The sequence below is a fragment of the Corvus moneduloides genome, chromosome 3, assembly GCF_009650955.1.
Source record: "Corvus moneduloides isolate bCorMon1 chromosome 3, bCorMon1.pri, whole genome shotgun sequence".
In the NCBI taxonomy this organism is placed as follows: domain Eukaryota; kingdom Metazoa; phylum Chordata; class Aves; order Passeriformes; family Corvidae; genus Corvus; species Corvus moneduloides.
Genome location: NC_045478.1, coordinates 27,515,351 through 27,537,518, shown reverse-complemented (window position 1 = coordinate 27,537,518; position 22,168 = coordinate 27,515,351). Strand labels below are relative to the sequence as shown.

The 22,168-nt window shown below is 40.5% G+C and overlaps 1 protein-coding gene across 1 annotated transcript in view; it reads left to right on the top strand.

Moving 5' to 3' along the window:
• The window catches only part of LOC116442088 (dystonin-like), a 164,651-nt gene that overhangs the window by 81,286 nt on the left and 61,197 nt on the right, over positions 1 to 22,168 (top strand). The window contains exon 5 of the mRNA XM_032104682.1: positions 13,763 to 13,824. Coding sequence (XP_031960573.1) covers positions 13,763 to 13,824 — 62 coding nt within the window. The remainder of the gene's footprint in view (positions 1 to 13,762; positions 13,825 to 22,168) is intronic.

Genomic DNA, 22,168 nt, shown 5'->3' with positions numbered 1-22,168 from the left:
GTGGTAGTTGTCCCTCTTTTTAGTTCACGTACCCGAGCTGCTAAGGAGGAGGTGGGTTTTCCATCCCACTTACTCATGTCTTCTCCATGTTCCCGAAGGAAAAACCAGAGATTACCTCGTGGGGTGTATCCTCTCTCCCTGGTTGGGGGTCGCCGGCTCCTAATGGCAGAGACTCTTGTTGGTTCTGGTGGGATGTGGTAAATCTCTTCCTTAAGTTCCTTTTTCAGTTTCTGATGGCCTTCTTCAATCAAGCTCCGGACTTGCTCAGCCAAAAGACTTGTTTCCACGGATGAGACATGGGTGCGAAACGGGGCTGTGACGGTGTCCTCGTAAATCCTCAGTTTGTTCACCAAGACGCCCACCCTGTCCTCGCCTTCCCTCCATTGCAGTGTTGCCAGGTAACGGGAGTATATCTCTGGTCCAAGGCGTGCGAACCTCAGCCACATCTGTGACGTGCACTGGACACCATCTGGGCTCTTAGGAAATCTCTCATCTTCTGAGAAAATGATCTCCAGCACAGCCAATTCCCTCAGGCACCGGATACCTTGTTCCATTGTGCTCCATTTTCCTTGGTGCACCTGGAGGTCTTCTTTACAAAGGTACCTGTCCCTTACACTTGTAAGCAGTCGCCGCCAGAGGCTGAGGGTTTCTTGGGTTCTCCCGATCCCCTGGTCAATGACCACATCCCGGGACAGAGATCCCAGTTGCCTGGCCTCACTTCCGTCCAGAATGGTGTCATTGGCTGCAGCGTCCCAGATGCGGAGCAGCCAGGTCAGGATAGACTCGTTCGTCTGGCGGGTGAATTCCCTCCGCAGGTCTCGCAGCTCACCCAGGGATAGCGACCGAGTGATGATCTCTGGCTCTGCCTCTTCTGCTGGGTGCGAAGGTCCTGCTGCATCCTCGTCAGTCACTATGCGGACTGATTTGCTTTTTGATTTCTTCTTCTGCACGGGGGCAACTGCAATCGGTTTAGGCTGTTCTGGTTCAGTGATGGTTTGCGTGGGGACGCTGACAGTGCTTTTGGTTCCCTTCTCCTCTGTGTCAGTCTGCGTGGACATGGACGCTGTTGTCTTGTGTCTGGGTTCTTTCTCCTCTGTGTCAGTCTGCGTGGACATGGACGCTGTTGTTTTGCATTTGGTTTCTTTCTCCTCTGTGTCAGTCTGCGTAGACATGGACGCTGTTGTCTTGCATTTGGTTCCTTTCTCCTCGGTGACAGTCTGCGTAGACATGGACGCTGTTGCTTTGCATTTGGTTCCTTTCTCCTCGGTGACAGTCTGCGTAGACATGGACGCTGTTGCTTTGCATTTGGTTCCTTTCTCCTCTGTGTCAGTCTGCGTAGGCATGGTGTTTGTTGCTCTGCTCTTTTTCCCTCCCTCATCCTGAGGATGCTGTGCCATAGCTCTGATTCTAAGCATGGTGTACATGGTGCAGGCTGTACAGAGAAGACAAAGCAGAACTGACAGCAAGTTTATGCCGTCTTTGACATCCAGAGGGAATTCAATATTTTCAAAAACTGCTGTGCCTGGCCTGAAAGGCTGGAAGAAACCACTCTCTACTCCTCCCACCAGGGGCTGGGTGCGATTGTTGAGGAGATCCCAGACATAGGAGCCCAGACTAGGACAGCCAAACAAAACTGAGTATATACTCCGAATGGTATTCATCGCCTCACAGGTTATTATGCTGTAGACATAATAAACCATTAAAGCAATTCTCATACCATTCCCTGGTTTTAACAGGAGTAATACTACAGGCAGGTAGTTCCCCATGTGAGGAAAAATATAGAGAGCAAGATACAGTACCCACATAGACAAGCTGAGCACCATGGTGAATAGGTTTCCGTTAACACAAAATTGTAATTCTGACTTTCTCTCAGAGCTGCCCCACGTTGGGCGCCAAATTATGTGCTAGTTTGAAAACAAACCAGTGGGAGGCACCAAGTCAGAATAACAATTTAATGGAAATTAAAGAAAAGGAGAAAAAAAAAAAAAGGTAAAAGAAAACACTATCAAACTGACAGAGTCAAGGTACAACCTGACACCCTGTTAGGCAGGGTGGTGGTAGCAGTCTGGTAGAATGGTGGCTGCAGTCCTCTGAAGCAGTGATCCTGTAGTGAAACAGTCTGCTCTTCCTCTGGAAGTCCAGTGGTGGCTGTGTAGCTCCTGTCCTCTGGAAATCCAGTGGGAAGCCCGGTGTCTCTGGTGTTCAGCCTCAGCTTATATCCACGCTGGGATGCTTGGTTCCTCCCTCTGGGTGGAGCATCTCACAATGGGGTAACAAGTCATGAGGCAGAGTGTTGATTAGGCTCATTAACAGAAGATAATCCGGAGGGAGTTATCTCTGAGTCAGGCAGCAGGACAATGATGGGCAATTAACAGAAAGATAGTCTGGGGGGAGGAGGCAAGGAAACACTGCCCCACCTGATTTTAACAGCTGATGGGGATGGTAATAGAATACACTGCAACCCAGGACATGGGCTCTTTGTAATAGTTAAACATGTGTCCTGCTATAGGGCTGGAGGGAGAGGTCTGCATAAAAGGAAATACTGTAGAAGGTCACTGAGCTTTGAGAGTTTTGTTCACAGGATATTGTGCTAATGCAGTACTTACCCAGGAGTGACACTCTGGGCACAAAAGAACTAGACATGGAGCTCTGCAGTGCTCCAGAGGACAAGAATGTTTTCTTATGTGACTTCAGTTAATCTGAATTGGTTAGTGATGTTTTTTAAAGGCCTAAATAAGAAAGTTGAATGCTCTATTGAATTCTTTTTTTCCTTCTTAGGTGGAACAGGCTTATAGGTAACCACTATTGATTCATTATTTCCTGGTGTATCTCCCGTGGCCTGCTTGTATCTCTTGTTGATTTCTTGTTTAATTCTTCAGCTATCAACTTTGAGGAGCTGGGACCCTTGTTTCACTTATGGTTCTAAATCTTTTGGAATGCTCATTGCTGGGACTGGGAGACACTAGAGGAAATGCTTTTTGAACTTAATTTCATGTCTCTCTTCTGATTAGTTTTGAAGTAGCTACTTAACCATTCCGAAGGGCTGACTGAGATTGTATGAATTTTGAAGTCATCCCTTGGGTTTCCTCTTGGTTTTGATGTATATGCACACACTGATATATAACAATGTTTCTTCCATACAGTTGTGGAAATCTGTGGGGTATGCCCAGCCACTGCCCTGGAGGGACGACTGCTGAGATAAGGAGATTGAGCAATCTCCCAGCAGGACTCCCTGGAAAGGCAACCACTCCTTTGGGTCATGGCGAGGAAAGGTAGACCCGCAATCCTTTGGGAGACACTATGTAGATCATTTTGTAACCCATTGGTCTGTCCTAGACCCTCTGTAATCCATTGGTCCCCTTGCTGATCCCCTGTATCCCTATAAAAGCAAGATCAATGGGCCCCTGTGGCTCAGAGAGAGCTCGTCCCTGGCCTTCCCTTCGCCGGAGGGAACCCACAATAAAGCTACCTTCGTGCGGAACCAGCCACACGGGCCTTCTCGTCTCTCTCTCTGGTCTGGCTTGGCCTGGAGGCTGCCCTGCAGAGCTGAGCTGGAATCACGAGCTGATAATCACTAAAGAGCTGACAGCCTCTGCAAGGGCCCCTCTGCCAGCAGCTGAGAGGAAGACACCGGACCTCGGGAAGGCGATTCCTTTCAGGACCATCTCCCTGGACCGGTCATCTCTTCCTGGATCACAGCCTCGGACCCCATCACCAGCTGCAACAGAAATCCTTAAGTTACATTCCTGCAAATCATACCAGAAGTATAGCTCTTCTTTCCAGTATTTTAAGTTTTACATATTATCTTCTGCATGGGGTGGTAAAGCCAGGCAGATCTGCAGTTTTAATGCAGTGTTTCAGGTGTAGGACAGCTGAATTCTTCATCATCTTCAAGCATAGACTCAAAGTAGTGGCAGAAAATGGTTCAAGTGAAATTTGAGTGCAGTTTCCTATTGAGCCAGATGGGTGTGCAATTAGCAAATTGTTGAATGTTTTCAGGACCGAAAGTGTTTATTTGCCGCCTGTTGTGGTTTCATGTTCATCTGCATTTGTAGGGTTGAGGTGTGGTGTGTTACAGAATATCACAAGCTTAAATGGTGAGCCAGTCATTCTTATAGTTTAGGGTTTTTTTTGTGTGATTTTGTCTGCACATGGTCTTGATTTTGATTTTGGAGGTGGTCGTAGCTCTGTCAGAATGAATGCAAGTTAGATGATGGCTCATTCATCTGCACTTAGGATCAAACTCTGACCTCCAAAAATATCAAAAATACTTATTTTGTTTTTAGCAAACTTTAGAACACTATTCTGTGTTGTGCCTTCAGACTTCTTGTTTCAGCAAATACCTCTTGATGTCAGTTATGTCAGTCTGGGTTATGAATGTTGATGTTGATCAAACCCATCTGACATTCATGCTATCTTGCATGATCTGATGTACTTGGGAAGCAAATACTTTGGAAACCAGGAAGGGTTTAGAGGGTTTAGCTACAGCAGTTGTTCATAAGCTGAAAAATATGTCTGTGGCCTGGTATGTGAATTCCTGGTCCCAGGTACAACTGGTTTACTACAGTTACTCAAAGTAGGTTGTTAAAGGATGTCCAGAGTCTGTCAGCAGGAGTGTGAGGTCTTCCATGTGTCCAGTAGGCAAGTGTACCCAAGCCACTTGTACCAAGTGTACCCATGTGGGCAGCTTGAGCTCCCTGGACTCCAGAGAACCCTTCTCCTCCTGGTTGACTATTGGAGTTCTTTCTGCTAGATCTGTATCTTACACAGACTCAGGGAACTGTGCTTATTTGTTGATTTATAGAATTGTGTCTTTTCTGTAAGAAAAAAACCATGAAGGGGTGTGTGTGCAGCTGGAGGGGATGTTGCAGCTAATGGTATGATTTTATTGTTGAGTCTGTATATGAGAACTTGATAAGACCATCTAATCATTTACCAGATTGTTGTGGGCATTAGAGTCTAAATGTTGGATTTGATTTTACAGCAAGGTAGCAACATATCTTTCAGACCGAGCACAGTATTTTGCAAAGCTTTGTACAAGAGCAAATAGAACAGTTTACATGTGACTAAGGACTTTTTTGATTTCATAAGTCTTTTGATTTCGTTCCAAGTATACTACTAACATATCAAAGCAATTAATTTCAGATTTTAATAGATGGACATATTAGTCAAACAGATTATCCTGATACCTAATTGTGAAGAATTGCAGCATTTCAAGGATGAGTGTTGTTCCAGATCACAACATTTAAACTTCTGTAATATTTTAAGTCTTCTCTCCATGAATTAATCTGCACTTTTGTTTAGTTCCTTCACTTGCAAGGCTGGGAAGCTGCTGAAATGGGTCACTGTTGGGTGAACAAACATGCAGCAATTAAAGCACAGATGAAAAGACAGTATCTTTGGATTCTGTTTGCAGCTGTTACATTCAAGACAACTTCATTGGGAAGTCCACTTAAGTGATGACTGAATGTAATACAAAAAAAAATGCTGAAGTTTCCCAGTTCATATTCAGTCCTTATAATTTTTATTATGTGTTTTCCTCCAACTTTTGTAAGACTTCCCAGTCTTTGATGCATTTGTCTGTCGTCAAATTTAGTTCACATTCAGCCTACAAATTACACTGCTCATTTCTTTAAAGAACGTTTTTTCTGAAAACATCTGCATTTTTATAGTTGAATGCATAGTCACAGAAATGATGTGGCAAGTAAAATTTCCAATACTATTTTGTAAAAGAGAAATAAAAATATTCTGTTTGAGAAATATATCAGATTCTAAACATTTTTTATTTAATGAAAGCTGAACCTTAATGACATAGAAGCTAGCAGGGGCTTTACTTAGTGGAATTCAGCTGTTAACCTCACAATGAGGTCTGAGTTTGGTCTTATTGGACTGAAATTCCAGGAAAACCATATAATTTCTAGCTCATTCTTAGCTCTTAGTGTGTATAGTTCACAGTTTAATAAAAATAGAGCATGAAGGGGAATCAGAATTTAGAATAAATGGGCAAAACTTTTTATTCCAATTCATCTTTGTAATCGGACCAGCTGTATATGTGACCTTTCATCCCAATGTGTAAGAGATTTGATTGGTTTTCAGAGGAACTGAAACTGGAGAGAGACTTAAATTCTTCACAGGCTAACTGAAGCAACCAGACAAATTAGGAGAAGACCTAAACTGAAGTTTGTATTTCATTGCTATTTAAGTTAACAATGCAAAGCTTAGGCTAGGTGTAAATTTGAAATTCTTCCATAACTATGTGCATATCTGATGTGACATGACATGTAAAGTGAAGCTTCATAGAAGCTGATGATTTGCCTGTCAGGAGAATGCAGAAAAGGAGCCACTGTTTTGAAAGAACCTTGCCAAATCAGTGTGGACCTCATCAGAGGGCAGCGGTTGAGTGGGATACATTTTCTGGAAAAACACAGGATAGGTGATGCCAGTCGTCAAATTTCTGTTTGTGAGGGTAGCAGTTGACTGTGAGAAACATTGGGGAAGGCCAGTTTCACCTCACCAGTGTCCCCCTCTGACGACAGCTGGTAGTGAATGCCTTGGTAACAATACGAGAATGATCCAGTGGGACTTCTCCCATCCTTGGGTGGTCTGTGGTTAAAGACACTGCTAGCAGTGATGGAAACACCAGCACATAATGCAAGCTTTTCTTCAAGGGTTTAAACATAAATAAAAAATGTTTTGGATGTGAGCACTTTCCCTTAGGTTATTCTGGTTGCTGATGGAAACTTCACTTGCATAACCTAACTTTCCCCTTGGCACTGCATCAGTTGCAGATTTCAGGCATGTGGGAGTAACATAGTGAGAAAGTAGCTCCTTGTGCCTCATATTTTTCTCTGAGAAGCTGCATGTGTATATACTCAGTGGCAGCATCTTTCATGCCTCTTTGTGTATGTGTGGACCACATAAGTGGTAGTTGAAGCTTCCCATCCCTAGGCCAGATGAGTAGGAGTTGAAGCTTGTCACGAAGGAGGAAGTGATGGAATTAGCAGAAAGTGGGAAAGACAAATGAAATAATTTCACCTGAATGAAGAAGACTTTAAAGGTAGGGTTTAGGTTTTCATTATTTTTAAGTGAGCCTCAATTAAACAATACATTTCAAGAGTTTGTTGCCTTACTTATGAATGCCTAGCAGCATTCATTTTTGCTTGCATTTCTTAAATAGTAGGCTATATCCTACGTGTAAGGATCCTCTGTGTACTGCTTGTCTGCCCTGCTGCTTCCTGGGATTTTTTTTTTTGGGTCCTTCACTAGGATGAAACCCCATCATTATGTCTTACTTGAAATCTCTTATCCAGATTTCACTATCTAGACTCATTAAATATATGTATAATTATATATACAAATAGTTTTAATTCTTCCTTCTCACATGTGGGCCATGCCTCTCCATTGCTCCATGCCCATACTTTTTTCTTCTATATTTAAACTGTGTACATTACCAGTCTGCCTCTGTTTATCCACTTATTTTGTATTTGTCTGACAAGGTGTCTATTCAGTCTTTCTAAAACCAAAAAAGTAATGTGATGTTGACTACAAGATGAGTTCTTACAAACTGCTAACATTATTCCCTAAGCTGTCCTGATACATGAATACCAACAGGGACATAAATGAAATACTGTGAGTTCTGATTTCATAAATCCAAGAGGAAGCTGATCAAATTAAAAAAAAATTACAGAGGGGGTAAAATATAAAATGTTGCTTTCAAGCTTGACAGATATCTCCTACTCATCAGCTGATTTAAAAATAGCACCATTATACATTAAAATGCATGAAGTATTCTTTTGAAATATAAAACATAAAGCACTATCTGTAGCAAAATATTCTCTGTTAGAGGAAACAAATGCCTGAGAAGAATCCAGATTCTCACATGAGCTTATTGTGAGAAAACAGACATATTTACCCAGGGCTCTAGAAGGTGAAGATAACAAGAACTTAGACATCCTTTAGCCAACAACCTAATTTTCATGACAAATACTAAATGTCCATTGCAATTCTAGTTCTCTGTTGCTTTAAGTGCTTAAGTATTTCACAGAGCTTTGGGTTTGGTCCTGGAACTATCACACTTAGACTCATTTATCTTGACTACTGTACTGGGGTTGATTATATAAAACCACCTAGCCCCTAAGTTTATTTTTTGAGAATTTTTTAGCATTTTTACAGGACCTTACCATAGCTTGATATTTTTACAGTAGGAAGGATATATATTTTTTTTATTATGGGAAGAGCATTACTGAAGTATGTAAGATTTTACATGCCGTGTGTCTTAATGGAAGTTTGTCACAACAGCACACAGTTCATAGCACTGGTCAGTTCTTGTACGCTTTCATAATGGAATTTTACTTTATTTGCTCCTAAATTGATCTAGGTAAGGTTATAATTAAGAATACTCACTAAATATATGAAAGATAATTACCTGTCAGTAAGGTTATTTAGCCCTTCCCTATGGAAAAACCTGCAGTTTAACTTTTCAAACTAGCCTTGTTTGAACTGAGATTTTACCTTTCTGAAGACTCTTTCAGATGGTGATGGGTTTGTTGAATGTCCCCCAGTTCCTAATTAATGAGCAAGAATGAATATTTGATATAGACATGGGAGGCCTGTGAGAAGTTAAGCTCAAGTTTGGATGAGCACGAACCTCCAAGATAAGGCGTTTTAGCACAGACTGGAGAACTGGATTTGTTCCTGATTTCTTACATATTTTGTGATTCTGGGTAATGCCCTAAAACAAATGTTTTCCCAAGAGACCATACATTAATTACGCTCTATTTTCTGAGTGTGATGTTGGAGATTCCAGGGTCTAGCTTACAGAAGGAATGTTAGTAATGCCAGAGGAAAACCTATCACAAAATGAATTTTGTGTTCAGAGCTTGAAAAATGATGAATGAATTGGTGCTCCATATTCAACAAGAACATGAAATACATAATTGAATAACTGTTCCATAAATGAATAGCATTTCTTCTACGTTATAGACATTAGTTTCCTAAAAACGTGCTAAACAATACAATATGTATTATAAATAGCAACAACATGTGTAGGAAAACTAGTGCATTTGTATATGAGTATAAATATAAGTGAGTTATATGAGTATTACATGAGTTTTCTTATATAAATATAGGAAAACCACCTATCAGGGCTTTTGTAAATACCTGGGCAAATGTAGAAAAACCTGTTGACTATCTGGACATTCATATGTGCAAACAAATATCAGCAGAGAAGCAAACATAACTTAGCAAGGCCAAAAGCTGCCTAAGAAAAGGAGATACCCTTTTCTAGGTTTGTCACTGGGTGTAGAAACTCCAGACTTTGATATTGTCACCATTAGAATGAAGAAAGCAGCATAGAAATTGGCAGCTCATTTGGAGAATAAGGAGTTTGTATTCCTGCACTCATTTTGCATTTCCTTAAGTCAGTGTGGAGATGAGTGCATTGTTCTGCTCATTCAAACTGGTGGTGTCTCGTGTGGTTGCTCAGAGAAGATTTCAGGTTTGTCTTCAGGTAGAGAGGAGCACTCAGTGGCTTCTGCGTGTGAGTCCCAACAACCCCAGGCAGAGCTACAGGCTGGGGGCAGCATGTCTGAAAAGCTGCCTGATGGAAAAGGACCTGGGGGTGCTGATCCACCATGGCTGAACATGAGCCAGTGTGTGCCCAGGTGGCCAGGAAGGCCAGTGGCATCTTGGCTTATATCAGCAATAGTGTGGCCAGCAGGACCAGGGCTGTGATTGTCCCTTTGTACTCAGCACTCAAGTGTGGTGTCGAGTTCTGGGCCCCTCACTACAAGAAAGACATTGAGGGGCTGGAGTGAGTCCAGGGAAGGGCAATGGAGGTGGGGAAGGATCTGGAGCACAAATCCTGTAAGGAGCAGCTGAGGGAGCTGGGGTTGTGTAGCCCGGAGAAAAGGAAGCTCAGAGGGGATCTTATTGCTCTCTACAACTGCCTGAAAGGAGGTTGTAGCAAGGTAGAGTTGGTCCCTTCTCCCAAGCAACAAGTGACAGGACAAGAAGAAATGGCCTCAAGTTGTACCAGGGGAGGTTCAGGTTGGACATTTGGTGGAATTTCTTCACAGATAGGTTGTCAAACATTGGACCAGGCTGCCCAGGAAAGTAAATGAATCATTATCCCTGGAGGTATTTAAAAGACATGTACATGTGGCACTTAGGGGTGTGGTTTAGTGGTGGACTTGGCAGTTGTTTGTTAACTGTTGGCACTCCATGATGTTAAAGGTCTTCTCCAACCTAAACAGGTCTGTGATTCTCCCCAGGTGAGCACGGAAAAGGCATCAATGCCATGTGTCGCCTTTGGTGTAATCCTCTAAGTGAAATTGACTTCCAGAGAAACTGTCCTGAATTCCAGAAACTTTGAGCCATGTAATTTTTTTTTAGGGGTTTGTGGAAGGGAGCATTGGTGTTAGAAGGATCTGGGTCCTGAATTTGTACTTAGAATTGAGGAATGACAAAAATGCACAGAAGGAGACCTTAGTTGCAGCAACTGTTTTTAAGTCCAAATATTCTAACCTGAAACATCTTTAGATGGCTTTGTGTTAAAGTGTAGGTTCATAAAGTAGTCTATTAAGACTTGGGGACATTTTACTGAGGTACTTTCCAGGCACATAAAGCATAAGAGACTTTGAGTTTGTCTGATATGTCAGAATAATGTCCGCAGGTAAAAGCGGACAAGCTCAAGTTGATTAATTAGCCACAGAGCGTTTCTTGTGATGATCTACGGATCAGATTATCTAGGAATATGGGCTTTCTTGCTGCAACTCCTGCTTCACCTGCATTCTTAAATTACCTTGGTTTAATAAGAATTCTGGCTGCTGGGTTCAGGGTGACTCTTCTTTCCATGCTGCTCACTCCTGGTAGTGGAAAAAACCAGACTTCCTGGTTTGGAAAGCTCCACATTTGTACTCAAATGGGTATTAGTGCACCTAACATTCAAAAAACCCCCTCAAACACAGATCCCAATTTATTTCTCATTGTGAGGTAAGGCCAGAGGGCTCGCAGTTTTGCTTGCTTGGACAGCACATGGGCTGTTTGTTCCTGTTTTTTTTAAAAAAGGGGTGTTGCTACTCTCTGTCAGCCAGGAGAAGCCCTGGTCACTCCTTGGCTCTCCTTTCCCTGTAAAAAAAAGGAGCTCTGAAGTTTTGAAGGGCAGAATGAGACAGTGTGCTGAAGATGAAAAGGAGGAGAGTGCAGAGCTGGTGGGAATCATGTGCTGCATGGGTCAGTAACACAGCCCGGAGCTGGGTTGGCACGGCTGCCTGCGGGACAGGGCAGAGCTCTCTGGGGGGGAAGCTTCTCTCAAGGGGCTTTCTATGGGTTTCCTTCCTTAGCTGGTGTTTATGTGGTCATTTGCCTGTTTTTTGCTTCATCTGGGGTGTTTCATTTAGTGTGTTCTGCTCTGAGCTCGAGCACGCTGAACACTGTGGCACTGTGTTTTTTCTCCTAGTGTGCATTTGCTTTTCTGGGAGCATTTGGTTTCTTTGATTTAAAATCACAGTTGTGGTGTTTTGGTGACTTTTTTCCCCCCTTTAATCCTGGTGTTTTTCACAATATGTCAGGTGTCAGCTTTCCTCTTATGCATTTGGGTCTGCAGTTATAGAATTTTTCTCTGAGTGCTTGTGTAGTGTGATATATATATATATATGTTTATAAAGGAACACAGATAGTAAGCATCAATTCTTCTATGTATGTTGCATTTTAGTTGAATATAGAGTTGAAATGAATAGTGACTTCGTATTCTAACAAGAGACAAGACAGTGAATTTTTCAACTTTTTTGTTTTTTAACTGTCATCAAAGTAACATTTCCTAAAATGTAAACTTCTGTGTACTTGGTCAAAACTAGATGAGGTTACCATAGGAAAAAAGACACATTGTACATATTCTAAAATTCTGCAGTTGAGAAACTTTGTGTTCTTTTTAAAACAGCTGCCCATAATTGAACAGTTAAAAGTGAAAGTGGAATTCTTTTATTTCTGAGATTTTTCTGTTCTCTACATTTACTAAATCAGAGCTTTCACCTTATTAGGATAAATAACTTATGTCAGAAGTGGTGCCTTGCTAGATGAAGGCTACGGAGAAATTTATATGTTGCAAAAGACTTTCTTATTCTGACAGTTTTTTTATTTTTCCCAATAGTACAGCTTTGTTCTTTAGTTTCTCTTTCTCCTCTTTATTTGGGCCTTCAAGTAGAATAAGAGACTGTAGAGCTGTGAAGTGGGAAAAAAAGCATGTGCCAGAAGCTTAGAATATCTTGAGTAGTGTGGAAAAAGCATTTAGGAGACAGCAAGTATACAGAGCTGAACATACAAGTACACTGCACATACTGCCACAGCGAGCTGTGGCTATGAAAGTTTATAGGTGTGTTAGAAAGGACTGGAAAAAATAACAGGAAAAAATGTATATATGACTATTAAATGCAAAGATATGAATGAGCATGTAGAAAGTCTGAGTCACATAAGAGGACTATGCAAAGGCTTCACAGGCTTTCACTTGTTTTGTTTTTGCTTTTGTTTCCCAATACTTATTTCTCACTACTGTTAAGAACTGCATATGGTGCTCAGTTTGGCCTGGGATGGACTCTTGTATAATGTCATGATGTTTTGAAAGACCCAAGTATCACACCAGAGACTTCAAAGTCCTTGAAAGACCTTTTGTGAATTTATTTTAATTGATTAATTGTTGTATTTGACCAACCAGACAACAGTATTTTTTAATGTAAAATACAGGATCTGGTTCAGTCTTTTAGTGATGGCAGTAGGTATATAGGGATCTTGTTTTGCTACCTGAGATCATTGCTCATTCTCAGCCACACTGCAAATAGCCTGAGTCAATGAAACAGCTGCAGTTGTGTTGTACAGGCTGAAGGGCTCTTGCTATTTTAGGCTTGCACAGGTGGTCCCAGTCCTAGAGCACTGTGACTCCTGCTCTGGGAGCTCCAGGCTGGTGACCGGGCTCTGTAGCAGTTGTACTGGCTGTGGCCCTGCACAGGTAGCTGGAGATAATTCTTGTGCTGGAGTGCTGGTTAGGTTTTCTGCAGTGTGGCTCGGTAGAATACATGCTCCCTGCCCATAAGTGGGATGCTTTCTTACCCTGAGTCTATTGCTTTTATTATTTCTTCACAGTGTTTTGTGGGCAGTCATTGATGCAAACTGCCACGCCAGGGAGCAAACTGCTGGCAGTGGCTGGGTCCCATATCTGGGTTAGTGGACATCTCTGTTTATTTCATAGAGGGTTAAAAGAGAGTCCTTTCCCTGACTGAAGCTGTAACTAGTCCTGTGTGTTTGAACAAGGGTGCTATTCCAGATGAAAAGCATAATGAATGAAAAAGTTAGCTTTCATATTGTAACAGATTTGCTACTGCTAATACATTAGTAATAATTTGATTATATAGACTATGAATAGCATTTATAGCTCTTAAAACTTTGCCATGACCTTTGCAGTACATTTTGAGTGCCAGTTGACTTCTCCTAGGCAGTTAGATTTTTATTAGTAGGCTACTGTCATACGTGAGGGGCTGTTGCCCTGAAGGAACTTACCTGGAGCTTCAAGAAACTGTTTCATATCATGTTGTGATGTACGGAAAAGAACAAAATTCTGTGCTATTATTTTGATTAGATATTTTTGAGCTTTTGCAGGCTATACCATTAAAAAAATTTATTAGAAAATTAATTTTATAAAGGTATTAATAAAAAAATCTCCTGCATCATTTGTAGAGCTGTTAAAACATTTCTCTTTCCTTTTTACCTCTAGATGAGCGTGACAAAGTACAAAAGAAGACATTCACAAAATGGATAAATCAGCATCTCATGAAGGTCAGTTGTTATTTCTGTCATGTCTGGATGACTGGTAGCTACAGCAGTGATTGTGTCTTTTACTACATGTTTCATTTCAGGATGCAGCTGTGTTACATATAAAGAAGATCTTAAATTGTGAAGTTTATGCATGTGCTTTGTCTTTGAGGAGTCATGGGGGAGTTGAAATGCTGCCCAAGGTGATCTAATTGAGTACTTGAATTTGAAATTAAAATGAGTCAAGGTTTAAGAGACTTGATTTCTTTCTATAGGGCTTGGCTCATTTCTGGAATTAGTGTGTCATGGCTGTAGCACCACAGCTAAGGCAAATGAAAAAGAAAAATATTTGAAGTACCATGCTGAGGACAGGGGAATGACTTTGAGAGAGAGATCTCTAGATCATCCTGTGGCATCAATATGCTGCTCATGGATAAGAAATAGAGGCTTCCTAAGGGCAAAAGTCACTTTTCAATGGCTTTCTTTAGAATAGCAGTGAACTTTGCTTCAGGGACAAAGCATGTTATTTTAACGACATGTACAGATTTCAGTCGACAGAGAACTAAAAGCTGAGAGTTCACCTTCACTGCATGGCCCTTCAGTTCTAAATTTAATCTGCTGTTTCAGTGCCAGCTGTCTAGCGTAGACATTTCTCTGGAGAAACAGATTGTGTGGTTACTTGACATAACTTGCTTTGATATCCCCCCCACTCTGAGTTTGAATTCATGCAAGAGTCATATTAAATAAAAATGTATCTGCAAACTGCCAGAGTTGAGATTTAATTAATGAGTGCAATGTTCAAATACTGTTGGGAAGATCTCCTTGTATTCATGTTTAGAGAAAACCAGAGTTTTTTAGGGAACAGCTTTATTATTTCTCTCTGTCTGTTGCCTGCTCTTGCAGGTATTTGAGAAATATTGGACGCTGAAACAGAAGAGAATTTCTACAGGGATGTGGATGTTTAAAATTACCTTTTTTTTTCACATCTTTTAAAATTTAGAAATGTATGGAGCTCTTGGAAACCAGGCTCAGAATTGAAGTGGGGGTCAATTTTGTCTTTAGCAAGAGACTTCTCTTGCAGAGGGATCTTTTGGTCCTTCTTACTATGACTGAGCCAGAAGGAGTGGTCCTGCCATCAGCCTCTGCACAGCATACAACCTTTCTGTGGGCAGGGTGAGTCTGGAGTCACAGAACTGCTCATACCAATAGGTTTTCTTTTGTGAATTTGTTAGACCCAAGGGAAACATGCTGTATCTAGAAACAGCTACTCCAAGGACCCCTTCTATGCAGAAGCCTCCTCCTAGTATTCCTGAAACATCCAAGTGGCCCCATGTCCCTGCAGAAGTCTTTTACTTGCTAAGGAGAAAAGGCAAAAGGCAGGTCTGCAACCTTCCTTTTCTGAGTTTTACCTCATGTTTGTAGGAAAGGTATCCATTATAGGATGCTTCAGACAAATTAGATTTGAAGGAAAAAAAATCCATCCAGGAAGGTTGCCAGTACTCTGGCAGTAAAATGCAATATCCAAATTAATCATCAGGCATTTCTTCATCTAATTGAGGGTAATTGTTGTCATGTTTATAGGGGCTATTCATCTTTTTGTGTATTAAAGAAGCCTTTTAAAAATGCAGCTTTAGTTTTCTGTGGGATGCAGAAAAGCCTATCTGAAGCTTTCTGGAGAGCAATATTTAATACAAGTTAAAAATAGTGCCCTGTTTTACAGAAGAGCAGTGTACAGAAAATTATATTTCTATACAACATCATTTTACACATTTCTAAAACATGCGCAGTCATCATTGCCATGCTGGAGTAGCTTAAAAAAGATTTAGACTCTAAACCCATAAGGAAATGAGGGCAAAGAGTTCATGCTAAAACCTTTTGCCTTGCTTGCCAAGGTCAATGGCCTTAGGCCTTCATTTTCAAATAGTTCTGGGTTGGGTGATTGCAGAGGTAGAGATACAGATAGATGAGACAGATGGGGTGTGTTGACTGTGTGTATTGCTGGCCTTGATTTTCATCTCAGATTGCTCACTTTAGAATTCAGTTTGAGGGTTGCTAACTCACACAAATATAGTTTGACTATAGCTCTTCCATTAGCTTGGAATTTATGTAGCAATGCAACTTTATCTTCTGGAAGTAGTTTGAAAGCAGGTAGTGATACAGTTGTCAGATTTCTGTTCTTAGACCATTGTTTCTAGAATGGTGACTTGTATGGAAATTGAAGTCAGTCTTTCAAATGTTCTCTATCTTAAGACATAAGGGCATATTTACAAAAACACTATGTTGTGGAGGGAATGTAGAAAAAATATCACAATAAATGAGTGCATTTCTAGCGGAGACAGCAGGACCTCTCCTAGTCAATGCACTAACTTGAACCTGAGCCCTCAGTTTCATCTACCTTGTATTTAATACAAATTATATGCAACTCATATTTGCCCATTCACTGCCAATAACTTGTTTCAGACAAACCAGGATGGGAATTGTCTCATTTCAGGCATTGCAATAGGTTTATTTGACCCGGTTACCCAGCCTTCTCTAGTAGGTAGCTGAGGGAACAGGCCCTTCTAAATGTCCCCCCACTAAGATATCTACCTAAGGGGAAGATGAATTGTATCCTAGAAATACTTTTGCTCCACTGACTGTAAAAGGAAGTCAGTGTGCTTTAGCTGTCATGTGTAGGGTTCAACAAGAAGTAGAAAAGATGATAATGAAAATTATGAGAGATCTTGGGAAAGACCAGACCACGTGTGTGGATATGAGCCCACTATGGGCATGGGGATGGATCACATTTTAATTTCATCTTTTTTTCCATCCTATTTGTGTTGTTTTCTTTCTCCTGTTTCTTTTCTTTGTCCCCTGATTATTTTTTGCTTTTTTTATCTTTTTCTTTTCTCATCTGTTTTCACATTTTCCTTTCTTGTTTAGTGCTTTCCTTACTCATTCTAGTTAATCTCCTGTTCTCCTGCAGTCCTGGAGAAAGTCCTGAACTTTCACACCTTTCTACCAGTATATTCAAGAGGTTTTATTCTAGGTCAGCAGCAATGACGCTTTTACGAGTTATCATCTTTTGTTGGGGAATGGCATGGAAGCCTACTGTCACTTCTAATTAAGTTCAATATTTATGGGATTTACTGAGTAATCACAAACAAGAAGATGACTAATAAATATTTATCCTTCTGTTGCCCATCTCTAGTTGCATTGCATTCAAAGCATGTAAGTGCATAATATTTAAAATTCAGTGTTAGCCCCTTGTCAGTTTAGTTGACTAGTAAAGCATGTTGTGTGCTTTGCTAAAATAGAAACATAGTCACTGCAGAAATATTTCCTGCTCATGTTCTTGAGACACCTAGTTTTATACAGCTACATAATGTGTTATTTGCAAAATTCTGCTGTTTAAGTAGTATTTGAATTCCACAGTTCAGGGTCAAGTGGACTGTCACTACATTTTTTAAATGCTGAAATTTTTCTTTTGAATTGATAACAGATTTTCTGAGAACTAATTGGAGCTTTAGACTTGCTAAGGCTACTGTTTGCTGTCTGGTGGTGTGGCTCCAGTTTAAATGTTATCTTTTATGTCTTGTTGACATACAGCTGGAGAGGTGAGATATTGGACTTTAGACTCACCTGCTGCTGTGGTATGGGCTTCCAGGGAGAACTCACATGCCACTGTGGTGGTGGGGTAGAGATCTCTCTTCTATAAACCAGCCTCTGCTTCCAGCAAGTGTTTCATGCTGCTGCTGTAAAAATAGGTTGTTAAATCTTGCTAGAGCAGTAAGTAACCTTTGATGTGACAAAAACAGGTAAATGTGTGGCTGCAAGTTTTATTCTACTGTAGTGTTCACATGGTCCTAAAGCACCCAAGGAGAAATCCAGCTTCCATGAAAGCCCAGAAATTCTTCCTGACATCCTTTGAATTCAAAACCCCAAAACTTAAGAAAATAGTGAGGCAAGTGTAAAATACAGGTGGAGAATGAGATAAAAGTCAGAAAATAAAAGACACTGTTGATGAAAATGGAGTAAAAGCAGATAAATTCCTATTTGGGGTTGATTTTCTTTTTCAAATTAAAAAAACCAGATTCTTTTGTAGTGCCAGGTCTTAGGCATGAGAGATTAAATGGGCTATTTTGAAATACTTTGTTTCTTTATTAGAAATTATGATGTACAGAAAATAGGACTAAAGGCATGGCAAGCAGAGACTGGCTAGTGATATAGCAAACACCCCCTTCAAGGGAAAATGTTTCTTCATTTTCATGGAAGAAAAGGTTATAGAGAGCCTCTTAACTGACCTTCTAGCAACACTATGGGCCTTTGGGTGCCTGGGCAGCTCCCTGGAGAGCTGTCCTGTCCATGGCACTGACAGGGAGCCCTGCCACCTGGTGCCACCCACAATGTGGGTTGGGTTTTGGGACCCTTGGCTGACCATGCCTTGGGAGAAACATGCTGCTGATGAGAGCAATGGGCAGCATCCCTTCACTAGTCATTAGTTGCTCCAAAAGTCACTTTTAAAGGTGTTCTTAGCAAGAAGGCTTTTGTAAGTAGCAGGATAAAATGCTTTTGAAAACTATTGTTTTAAAGCCCAGTTTCAAAATCATGAACTGTGTTACAGTCATAGTGCATTAGCGAGAGAGAGAACAGCTTTTTGTTGTGCAAAGACGGAATGAATAATTCAGAATAGCAACCTGAAGTTATTGATTGCTGTGTGTCCTTCAGGCAGCACACAGTTTGCAAATGGCCTCTTAGGTCGATTGCTTCGTGAAATGTTCAGGTATGCCTGTAATGGCAGCAGGATCGACCGTTCCTGATGGAGCACAGTCATTCCTTGCTGAAAGCTGGCACTTAACTGACACTAGTGGCTATCATTTTAGATAGCACTACTCTCAGTATCTTCTTTTAAGCCATGCAGTTAAGATGTCATTTAAAATTCCCCACCTCTGCTTTTAGAAATGAGTACTTTGTAGCTCTACATCAGTATTTAAAGGATGAGGCACCTGGTGTTAATCTAATGGTAGTAGCTTTTTAAAAAATTCTCAATTTAATACCTTTTGATTTTGAAACATATTCAGAAAAAGCTGCTTCCCCTCCCCCCCCGTCCCGGTGTTAAATAAAATAAGACTGATACCTTGCTGTGCTGGTGCATCTAAATAAGCTTTGTATGCATTCCTCCCACAGTTTATTCTGACAGCTGCTGCAAACTGTGTTGGGTGCAACTTTTGTAAAATCCCACTTCCATGTGGTTTCCAGCTTGCTTTAGGCATTGGGTGCAGCTAAAGTATTAGTATTTCCTCCTCTATTTTGGAGTTCAGTTGTTTAACTACACCTACTGTTTCCAGGTGGACAGAAGTGTATTTAAGTTTTTCTCCTAAAAGTTTCTGCAGTTGAATGTTCAGGACAATTCTAAAAGGTCTTGAAGTGTTTTTTCTTTGAGACATGCTCCTTCTAAAAAATAAAGTAACTCTTGAAGAACATCACCAGTTAATGATATAAAGAAATTTTATTATTTTCCCTGGAAATATGCACAATTGTAGTTTATTCATGCTGCGCTGTGTACAAATTTTTTCAAAAATCTTCTACTTGGAGGTAAACCACACTGCTTAGCATAATCTGTAGCTGTTTGCAAAGCAGCTCAGCAAGCAAACTGGGGGCTTTTTTGGTGTTTAAACAAAGTTTAGATGAGGGAATAAAGTAACCAGGAAACAGTGAGGAAAAGTAGTGACAAATGCCAGATGTTAAAGCTGCAAAAGAGGAGGAAATTGTACAAAGTTTTAAAGGCTTCATGAAATGCATCATGAAAGTCTCTCTGCCAGTAAGCAAATAAATAAAAAATAAACAAAAAAATTCAAGTCAATAAAAACTATGCCACAGATTTCAAGTTTATTTGATCCTCTCTAATGCATTCAGACTTTGTGACTAATTGGGAGTAGGAAAGAGAATAATTGAAACCAGTAAATTAAATATGCATGAAATATAGGATAGCTTGAGCACATTGATATTTTTATGGCATGCAACCCTACTGAACCAGTTGAGTACATGCTTTTGTGTGTTGAGTTTTTTAAGAAATTGGTTTATATAGGTGCTCTTATATGAAAGAATGAGTATAAGGAGAACTAAGTCTGCCATGCGATGACTGCATGATCAATTAGAACCACTAGAATCAATATGCTTCCTATTATAGACTTAATATACTAATGTATTAATTCATTCTCTTTTTGTTCAGTCCATTGTTTGCAATTAACTCTCAGCATAGATTTTGTTTTATATTATTTATTCCTTGGGGATTGCAAGAGATAAAATTCTAGCATTTGCAATTAAGTGTTGACTTTTTAATTAATTGTTAAATTATGCATGGACTTATTTTTATCTATATACTTTTGATGTATCTGTTTCTAATAATAATTTATGTATCAGTTTAGAAATACTAGGGCTTGATCTGGCTCCCTTTGGGCTAATGTAACTGTGCCATTGGCTCCAGTGGGAGCAGTTTTTGCCCCAGTATGTGGGCTCCAGACAGTGAGCAACTTCAAACATTTAATCATAAACATTACCTAAGTATTTTGTTCTACAGCAATATTTCATATACTCTGGAAAGCAAGGCTTGCCCTGAGATAGTGTAGATGTGTGACTGTGTGAGGACCTAAGAAGGCATCAGAATAAACATGTTTTTTCCTATAAGGAAACATGTTCTCTGTTAAAGGCATTTATGGTGCTTTGAACAGGGACATTTAAAGATAATCATATAGTGTTCACAACCCTCCTCTACTTAGAATATCTTGAATTTAATTGGAATAATATTTTATCTGCCAACCTTAGTATATTGCCTGCTTCAGGCATGTTTGGAGTGTATTGCCTTTGGTGAGGGTTAGTTTTAAGCTGAGTTTAATGTTATTAGCATTGTATTTGCATACTTTAAACAATTCCTCCCTGGTCAGTTACATTTGACAGCATGTAGTACAGGACAGGAATGGTGAAGGCAATTTGGAAACGCAAAGGGTGATGAGAGCTGGGTGTACTGAAACACTGTGGCACGTCTCTGGCCAAAGATAAAACAGAAAAAAAAAAAGGGAATGTGGCTGCTGTTGATTGGAGGCATTGAGCTGGATCAAGGAAGTCGATGGTGGATTTTTGGTCACTAACTTAGCATTGGAAAGACAGGACTGTGTAGTGATGGGGAAAATCATTTATCCTCATAATTAACAGGAGGAACAATGTGGAGTTCTGCATTTGAACACCTACAAAGGAACCTTCCGTAGCCTACATAAGAAAGGCATTTCTGTGGCACAGCTCAGCTCATCCCCAGGAAGGTGTGCAAACCACTCTTACTGTTTTGTTCCCTGCCTGCTGCAGGAGTTGGGGTTGGCTGCCTCTGGTGTGGACAAGTTTTGTGAGTGAAATGCCATCCAGAGGGAACTTCAGCCTGCCAGGTTCAGAAAGTTGCTATCAAAGCTGCCTAGTTAGACAGGTCTGGACTGGCTGGGAGGGACTGCTTCAAAACTCAGAAAGGGAAGGCAATTTGCAAGCAAGTGGTTGCAAATCCCAGGCTTACTTTTTGAAGCAAAGAGAGAAGTAAGAAGTAAAAGGAGGATAATGAATGAGGGAAAGCGATAGGTAGGGTCTCCTGGGGAAGTAATACAGGAGAGGCAGAAATGCAGGAGATCTGGCAGTTATTGAAGGTGTTTGTGTTAGAGACACAAAGGCAGGCTACAGACAGGCAGAACAGATAGGAGACACCATATAGAAAATACTGCTGCTTTCAAGGTGTGTGAGATACAAAGAAGCTGTACAAGAAGGGGAAATGAGGAAAGCAGGACTAAAGGTTTTTATAAAGTTAATAAAGCAAGGTGGGGTAAAATCAGAGAAGTATAGGGTCCAGAATGAATTAATGTTACATGGAAGATCACAGGAGAAGGGCTCTGTAATTATGTTAGTTTATGAAGAAAAAAGAGTATAGATACATTACCAAGGAATAAAAAAAGATAAATAGTTTTGATCAGTGTAAAACATCAGAATTATGCTGGTGTCTTCATTCTACAAAATGCTGACTTGATGAAATACATTTTAATAAGATGAGGGTGAAATTCAGATAAGGAAAGAACAGATTGAAGAATATTTAGATAAGTTATGTTTTCTTGTCACACAGCTTTATTTACTCCACAGTTAGTAACTAATTGAAGTGATTTGTAACATTTTATCATTCTATTTAAGAATTCAGAGGAGAGGGGAAACTTCTAGAAGTCTGCAATTACAGTAAGTATAATACCTCTTCCCCAAGGAGAAGAAAAGAATGAGGAGTTATGGACCTTGCAGGGTAATTTCTCTCGCTGGAGAGACTGTGGAACATCTGGTCTTTGAAAGCAGGTGGACAAAAGGGAAGTGG